This window comes from Galeopterus variegatus, unplaced genomic scaffold, assembly GCF_000696425.1.
Source record: "Galeopterus variegatus unplaced genomic scaffold, G_variegatus-3.0.2 Scaffold879, whole genome shotgun sequence".
Lineage (NCBI taxonomy): Eukaryota > Metazoa > Chordata > Mammalia > Dermoptera > Cynocephalidae > Galeopterus > Galeopterus variegatus.
In genome coordinates, this window is record NW_007726990.1 from 333,269 (window position 1) to 342,693 (window position 9,425).

Here is a 9,425-nt window from a genome sequence, read left to right on the forward strand (position 1 = left end):
CACCAAGTCAAGGGTTAAGATCCCCTTACTGGTCATCTTTAAAAAAAAAAAAAAAAAAAAGGTTCAGTGTTCTGTTTATATAGAAACTAAAAAATAGAGATTTTTGTTTGATATCTTTTAATTTCAGCATGATAAATATTCTGTTTGCCAACCACCAATAAACTTACAATCCAAATGAAAAACATCTTGGTTTTACTCCTATGTAATTGACAAAAGGTGCTCTTTGAGTATCTAGAGAGCATTGTGTGAAAGAGGAAGTTTACTTATTTAAGTAAATAAAGCTCTTTTCACTCTGTTCAGACCCTTTGTGATAAGGATAACATGGAAAATATTAGAATTGTAGAGCTTGAAAGGTGGGAGAGACTTAGTCACCTTGTCCAAATGTTTCATTTTACCAAAGAATTAGATTTATACAGATGGAGTAATTTCTCAATGCCACAGTTTGTGGCAGAGCAAATAAAACTTTAATCACTCATGAAACCAAATATAAATTCAGAGGATTGAGACAAAGTTTATTGTATTTGGCTTGACCTTAGAAGCAAGGAGACTCAAGTTAACAAGCTATTCTGTAATCTGAAGGTATATGTTTATATAACACTTGATAGTTTTCAGATATCAAGTTTTGCTGTATCATTTTCATCTCAGTAAATGCTTGCACTTCTGATTCCCACTCTTAATAAAGAAAGTTCTTGAATATTGACATCTGACTACTGGGTACAGTGTACTGTTTCATACTTTCTTCCACGGACCTTACACATTATCCCAGTGTGTTATATAAAGTTGCATTTTCTCCATTCAACTCCAGCCCCCCCCCCTTTTTTTTTTAAGTGTATTATATTCCCAAAAGAGCCATGTTCTTCTGGAAATTTAATACTGCATTTCGCCAAGTCAAAGATGGTCTTGATTATAGATCATCTGGGCTCTTATTTTAAGATGCACTAAGATAGCAAAAAATACAGCAAACTGTGACACGTAATATTCATCTCTTTTTCATTCCTTCAACAGAGATGTTAAAATGAGGAAAAGTGTGCTTTACAGAATAATAAAGTATGCAGAGATCTTAATTCACTGTTTAGTAACCTATGTGGATTGCGTAATACTTTGCCTTTGGTTTCTAGTTTTACTTTGTGAGGGGGAGAGAGATTGCTGTCACTTCCAGAAAGTTGATGGAAAATGTTTGCTTTATTTGAGTAAGAGAAATGGATCTTTATGAAAGCTTTGAACTTTCCTGGAATTCAAGATTACAGTGGTTTTCAAAGTACAGTCCCCAAATCACTGTGATTGGCATCAGCTGGGAACTTGTTAGGAATGCAAATTATTGGGCCCCACCGCAGTCCTACCTGATCTATGCCCTCCAGATGATTCTGACCCACACTGGAGCCTGAGAACCACTGACCTAAGTTACTGCTACCTATTCATTTGTTTCTATAGAATGAAGGAAAAAAACTCAGAAGAAACCAAATACTATCTTTTATTGTATTTTCCCAGAAATCTTTATGTTATTTATCATGTGTAAATTGTTTTGATTGTATCTATTTGACTTGGCATGTCTTTGTAGTTTTATTTTTTAGAGCTGGGACTTTTTTGCCAAAATTTGAAGAAAATATTTTGCTGGCTGAAATCCTTGTTTTCACAAATCAGTTGGTTTAGAGCCAAGTTTTGCAACAGAGAGCCTGAATAAAGTTTCTTTCAACTTTTAAAGGTTTCTTGAAATTGGTCGAACTAAGGAAAAATAATGTTTAAGGATTTACCTTGATTGTCTTTCCCTGTCAACCTGTCATTTCAGGTTTTCCTATGTTAGAAATACCAGATTTTGGTGTCCTTCCTCCCCACCCACCCCCTTTTATTCTGAGTAATTTAAGAGCTAAAAAAAAAGAAAGATCTTTGGTAATTCTGTACATATCTAAAAGTTTTTGACAGCTCAGGATTAGGTGACTATAACAAAACCAAGAAAAGCCTCAAGTTGATAAAAATTTAATATTAAAAGTTGGCTTTATTCGAGACTTTGAGAGAACTCTTGTTACCTGTCTTGGGAAGAAGGAAAATTCTTGAAACTGTGCTTTGGAAACATAGAATTTAAATTGTTTCCTAAATAGTGGTTCCTTTTCATTTCTGTGTATATGGAATTTTTTTTCTTTTTCACAATAGCAACACAGATCAGTTTAAAATATTTTTTTTCCTGTTTTATTTTTTTAAAGCTCTCAATTGGCTTTATTGCGATTCTAAAATCAGGCAACACGTTATTCCATAAAATAGAGTAAGTAAGTGTTCCTATGAGCCAAGCAGAGGAAGTTGATTTTATAGGTCAAGAAAGGCTGAATAAAGCAGAAACAGAGAACAAAAAGCGGATTGGTCATTTCAGAGTTACTTTCCTTTTAAAGTGGGGACAGGTTGACAGAACAATAGAAAAATAACTGATTAGCATCAGGTTACTTCAGGCTATCTCTTTAGTGTAAGAATTAAAGCAGAGGGAACTTCATTATCATATCTAAAGAAGATTTAAACTGGCCCGTTTGGGAAATTGGCTATTACCTCTCTTCTGCTTTCTCTGTAGCCTAGACCACAACTTCGTTTAGATTTGCTGATTTGGAACTTAGCAGGGGTGACTTATTATCATGCATTTCTTTGAGTTTTGGTGGTCCCAGCCATTTGACCAGTTGACAAACCATTTGATTTTTAATGGATGGCTGCACAAAGACATTTAAAACTTTTGAGAAAAACCACCAGGGAGGTTACTATTATTACTCTCCCCAGGCTAATTACCAAGAGTTTGGAGTATGCTCCTTAACCAGGGTTCCCATGAACCAAACCAACCAAAATTGAACAGACAGATGAGGAGTCTACCCGTTTTAATCTCATAGCCTGTTCATTACTGAGTAGCCTGTTTATTAGTCTATGTATTTATCCATGTGCAGCAAGAAGTGTTAGCAACTGTACAAATGCCTTCCTGTTTAGTTAGTAGGTAATCTAGCATCCCATGACTTTGTTGAAGCAAACATTTGCAAGTTACTAACCATAGGAGATACTGATCTTGAAATTTTAACTATAGCATTCTGCCACATAAAAGAGAAAGGCATATGTAAGGAAAAATAAAGAGAGGTAAGAGTCTCCTTAGGATAAATCTTGTTCCAATGATCTGGGGGGGGGAGGTGTCCACAACATGATGTTGGCAACTTTTCATTCTAGTTTGCAGTTTGAATGTCTCTGGTTGTGGCATCAGGCATAAGACTTGTTCCTTGAAACCTACATCAAGTTGTCCAGCTTTGGCTTATAAGAACAGCAGTTCTTTTTTTTTTTTTTTTTTAAAGAAAATGTAATTTTATTAATATTATTTACATTCTATTTTATGTTCTATGATGTTGTTGAGCATTTGGGAGGGAGGGGGGAGAGGGGAAAGGGGAAGGAAATGTGATGGAGGAAGGAGGAGGGGCAGGATAGAGCAGTTTTTGTTAACTCTCAGAGCTCCATTAGGAACACAGTGGTCCTCAAAAAGAGGGATTCAAGAGCGCCTTCTATATTGTTTGAGGGGTTTTGGGGGTCATCAGCAGTCTCCTTCAGGTGCCTTCTTTGGTCACCACAACTGTCAAAGAACAAGATTACAACAAATTTAAAGATTTCAATTGGCTGCATTACAATTCTAGGATTAGGCAACACATTATTCCATAAAATAGAACAAATTTTCCCTAAATAGATAAATTTAGAGATCTCAGGAACATTTACTAATTTGGTTAAACTTAGAAAGCATTATTAGTGTTGTAAGGATCAAATTTATTTTTTTCCACATAAATTCCTTTGAAATGTTCACTAGTTCTCTTAACTTGGACCCATCAAAATGTGATAAATAAATTATTGAGATTTGGAAGAAAATTTGAGATTTAAACAGAAGACCAGCAAAAATTAACAGCTAGATACAAGGAATAGGTTCTAGTGTTCTGTAGCACTGTAGGGTGACTATAATTAACAACAATTTACTGTATAATTTCAAATAGGTAGAAGAGAGGATTTTGAATGTTTCCATCACAAAAAAATGACAAACTTTGAAGGAGATCTGCTAATCACCTGATTTGATCATTACATATTGTATACATGTATCCAGATAGCAGGTTGTACCCCATAAATGTGTACAATTATGTGTTAATTAAAAATATTTTTTTAAAAACTGAAGGCCAGAAGCATTAACTTACATATTGGCAGATAGAACCCAAATCCTTAATTGGGCCATAAAATAAGAAAGCTTAGAACTGTACTGTTTTATAAAATGAAGAATGTAAAGTCGCCGTTTATTACTTGGGCATCATCAATCATAAAGATAAGATTTTCCATTATTAATATAGGAAATCTAAATGTATAGGTAATTCCTTGCACTGTCATCTTAAGATCTTTTTCTTGGGTAAGATTATTAAAACTTAAGTGATACGGTTGTTGACGTAGTTTGATTAATCTTTGCTCTAACAACTCTAGAATTAAAAACTGCAATACTTAGAGTTGAGGTACTTAGTGAACAGTGATGGTGACTAATTTCTTTGAGTGAATTATTTTTAAAAGTAAATAATCCTGGTTTTCCCCCTTTACATTTTAGGAGGAAGTTAACATTCCCAGCAGGCGGGTTCTGGTTACTGGTGCCACCGGGCTTCTTGGCAGAGCTGTATACAAAGAATTTCAGCAGAATAATTGGCATGCCGTTGGCTGTGGTTTTAGGAGAGCAAGACCAAAATTTGAACAGGTTAATCTTTTGGATTCTGAGGCAGTTCATCACATCATTCATGATTTTCAGGTATGGTTTAGTCTGTTTATTTTAACATATATGAACAATATTAAGAGTTGTCTGGATGATATAGAAAATGTCCTTGCTCTCAAGGAAGTTACTGTACCCGAAAGCTTTAACCTGTTAAGTGGCAATATTATATAGTGTACTTTTTTTTTTTAGCATGGCAAAGTACATGTAATCCTTTAAAAGATTAGGTTGACAAAGACAGAAATATGAAGCACTTTATAAAAGCTTATGTTTATGGAGTGCCTTTTTAGTGGCTGGCCAGTATGGGGATCCAAACCCTTGATCTTGGTATTATCACAACACCAAGTTCTAACCAACTTAGCTAACTGGCCAGTCCCTAAGTAACACTGTCTATGCAAATGTTTTTTGAATGTTATTTGTAAACTTTACAACACTGCAAAATAGATATTATCATTCCCAGTTTAGAGCTGAGAAAGCAAGCTCAAAGAGGTTAAATAACTTGTTGGTCATGGTCATAAAAAAGTTATAGAAAAATTTAAGTTTTATTCTACCTCTGATCAAATCTTAAAGTTCGGGTCTTTGTAAAAGCGTAGTACAAGGAGCCACCTGCTTTAGAACCATTGGAGAAATTGTTCTCAGCTTCACTTTCAGAGATTTTAATTGAGTAAATCTGTGGTGTTGCCCAAGATGATACATTTTAGGTCATATTAATTACATAAATGATAGCTCTTTTCTCCTATCCAATTTAGGGAACAAAGTTTATTTTGATTAAGAACCACAGTTGTCAACACAGAGTTTTATGTTTTTGTCTGATTATCAAATTGCTGTTTCCTTTTTAGAGCATATACTAAACCTGGGGGTGGATGAAGGGAAAGGAAAACATGAAAAAACTACATTTAAAATTACAGTGATTTATTCTTAGTTGAAAGACTGTTGATTTAACAAACATTTTTCTCTATGTTAACTTACTCTAAGAAGGCTGTTGTTTCTCTGTTATCTGTTTTGGGTTAAAAATGCATCCACGCTTAACCTCCAGCCCCATGTCATAGTACATTGTGCAGCAGAGAGAAGACCAGATGTTGTAGAAAATCAGCCAGATGCTGCTTCTCAACTTAATGTAGATGCTTCTGGGAATTTAGCAAAGGAAGCAGGTAATGATGACTTTATAAAATCTTTATAAAACATTAAATGATTGAGTTTTTAAAGATTAAAGTTTAATAGATTGCTTATGAGAGAGAGGTTTTTATATGTCATGAAGAATAAACCATTCTAAATTCCTAAAGAGTAATGTGTAAAAATTTAGTAAACTTTCTCTCTCTCTCTTTTTTTTTGGTAGCTGCAATTGGAGCATTTCTCATTTACATTAGCTCAGATTATGTATTTGATGGAACAAATCCACCTTACAGAGAAGAGGACATACCAACTCCCCTAAATTTGTATGGCAAAACAAAACTAGAAGGAGAAAAGGCTGTCCTGGAGAACAATTTAGGTAAGACATAATCTTTTTAGCCCCTGATTGTTTTTTGAGGACTTATTTTTGTTTATGATGTTTTCATTTTTTAATTTATTTTATTTTTTTGGTTGCTGGCTGGTACGGGAACCAAACCCTTGACCTTGGTGTTCTAAAACCTGGCTCTAAATAACTGCACTAATTGGCCACCCCTGTTCATGATATGTTTTTAATTTTTAAGAAATTAGTCAAGAATACAAATCATTACAGAAAAATTAGAATGTAGTTAGAAAAGAAAGGAATTTTTTAAATACTAAAGGATAAGTACTTTGTGAGTCCTTGCGGGCTTTTTTCACTGTGTGTATGTATACGTTTTTGTATATAGAAAACATTATACAGTGTAAGTTTTTATAATCTACTTTCAAAAATACAGAGCAATATCATATCTTAGATCGAGGAATTCAGTTATATGTATGGTTTTTCTTTTTTCCTGTATGTGTGTTTATGTATACATATACATACGAGTATACATATATGCATAGGAGTATACATATGTAAAAATTATGTCCTCGTGGAAAATAAAGCTAAATGAACTTTAAATTATAAGGAATGAAAATTCTCTTAAATGCTACCTCAGGGTTGGTAACAACCAAGTGTGATTGTATATGGAAGCATTTTTTGTATATATTTTTTTTAAAGTATGCATGTTGTTTCATAACCTGGTGTTTTCCTCCCACATCTTTGCATTTCAATACATGTGGAGCCAGCTCTGAGATATCATATAAGTGGCTACATAGTACTTAATTTAATGATCCCCTGCACTAAAACTACTGTCTTAGAGACTATTATGTCCTTGAGATCAGCCTCTAGTATTGGATACCATACTAATGGACACTTAGGTGGACATTTAGTTTTTTAGTTTTTTTGTGTTATAAGTTATCCTGCAGAAATCATTGAATTCATTTCTGTCTCAGTACATTTTGTGCTGCTATAACAGAATGCTACAGGCTAGGTAATTTGTAGAGAACAGAAATGTATTTCTCGAAGTTCTGTAGGCTGGGAAGTCCAAGAACAAGGCGCCAGCATCTAGTGAGGGCTTTCTTGTTGCATCTTCCAGAGGGGAGGAACACTGTGTCTTCATATGGCAAAAGAGCAGAAGGGCCAAAAGGGACAAACTGCCTTTGTCAAGCCCTTTTATAACTGCATTAATCTATTCCTGAGGTTTCTGTCTAACCATCTCCCAAAAGCCCCTACCTCCTGACACTGTTACATTGGGGATTAAGTTGTAGTGTGAATTTTTGGAGGTGACAAAAACATTCAAGTCATAGCAATATCTATGTTTGTTTCTCTAATAATCTAATTTTAAAAGAAAATGCTTGACTTTCAGTTAGTGTTAATTATCCAAAGACTATTGTAAGCAGGGACCAATATAAAAATCTAAATACCTCAAAATTCCTTAATCAATGGCTATAAGAATCATGTGAACACTCACCCTTCACATTGATTCACCAATTGTTAACATTTTGCCACATTTGTTTTATACATACTTATTTTTTTTTGTGGCTGGCCATTACAGGGATCTGAACCCTTGACCTTGGAGTTATAACAATGCACTCTGACCAGTTTTATGTATATACTTTTGCTGAACCCATTGGTAACTAGTTGAATTTTATTCCAAAATACTTCACCATGTATCTTTTAACAGCAAGGAGGTTCTTTACATAATTAGAATGCAGTTCACACTTGGGAAATTTAGCATTACTATAGTACTGTATTTAAATACACGATCTATATAGGAATTTTTCCAATTCTCCCAAAAATGTCTATTGCTTTTATTTTTTAATCTATCATTCAATCAAGGATTATTTGTTGCATTTAGTTGTCAGGATAGGTTTTATTTTTAATGATCATAATAATGTAGAAAGTATATATAAAAATATCCCAAATGACAGAAGACATTTAAGAATGTTTAGAATCACATTTAAATTAGCACATGTTAAATTGACAGTATTATAGGTGAGGTATGTAATTTTAGCATATTTTTATTGAAAGGCAAGGTTTCCACTTTGGTATTGCTTAAATTCACACACTCTTATTTTACATTAAAACTTAAGAAGCAACCAGGTTTTAAATACTATCTGTTTTTGTTTATCTCTAGGAGCTGCTGTTTTGAGAATTCCCGTTTTATACGGGGAAGTTGAAAAGCTTGAGGAAAGTGCTGTGACTGTTATGTTTGATAAAGTGCAGTTTAGCAACAAGTCAGCGAACATGGACCACTGGCAACTGTTTTGAGAATTCCCGTTTTATACGGGGAAGTTGAAAAGCTTGAGGAAAGTGCTGTGACTATTATGTTTGATAAAGTGCAGTTTAGCAACAAGTCAGCGAACATGGACCACTGGCAACAGAGGTTCCCCACACATGTCAAAGATGTGGCCACTGTATGCCGGCAGCTAGCAGAGAAGAGAATGCTGGTAAGTCCTTGGAAGAAAGGGTTTCTAACCTCTGTCTTAGTGAAGATCTACTTTGTCTTTTCCGTGCTTGAACTTTCATAGCTATACTTGGAGTGTTAATCAGTGAAAGTTAAAAGTGCTTTTTTTTAAAAAAAACTTAAGAGACCAAACAAAAGTAGTTGACACGTAGTAGACTATATTCATGAAGAATAAAAAGAATATGCTCTTGTGTTTATTTCTCACATACTATAGACCCTGTCGTTTCTTTTATTGCAAGATGATGGAAAACCTATACTTTTTCTCTCTGGGTGACAAAATCACCTAATGTCCTTTAAGAAGTTACTCTGATTAAGATATAAATAGTGCCAAAGAAGAATCTGATAGGAATTTATTATTGTAGCTCTTTTAAGAATATTTGTTTTTGTTTGTTTGTTTAGACATTCTAATAGGAGTTAAACATTTGAAAAAGTTGGCACTAAATAGAATATTCATAAAAAGAAAGAGACTGGTTTAGTTTACAATATTAATAATAGTATGACTACAGTTTAATATGTAAAAACTATATTTATTTTGAATATATGCCAACGTGATATTTAAGAATATTTAGCTGGGGCTGGCCCAGTGGCGCACTGCTACAGTGCGCTGCTTGGGAGCGTGGCGGCGCTCCCGCCGAGGGTTCGGATCCCACATACAGACCGGCTGCTCACTGGCTGAGCGAGGTGCGGGCGCAACACCGAGGGTTGCGATCCCGTTGCCGGTCCCGGTCTGGTACGGGCGCTACACTGAGGGT

General features: G+C 34.6%; 1 protein-coding gene across 2 annotated transcripts in view; it reads left to right on the forward strand.

The window, feature by feature from the left end:
- MAT2B (methionine adenosyltransferase II, beta) overlaps positions 1-9,425 on the forward strand; it is a 17,733-nt gene that overhangs the window by 5,414 nt on the left and 2,894 nt on the right. For both annotated transcript variants that reach the window (XM_008573130.1, XM_008573129.1), the window contains exons 2-5: positions 4,580-4,774; positions 5,772-5,886; positions 6,072-6,231; positions 8,470-8,656. In XM_008573130.1, the coding sequence (XP_008571352.1) occupies positions 4,580-4,774; positions 5,772-5,886; positions 6,072-6,231; positions 8,470-8,656 (657 nt within the window). The remainder of the gene's footprint in view (positions 1-4,579; positions 4,775-5,771; positions 5,887-6,071; positions 6,232-8,469; positions 8,657-9,425) is intronic.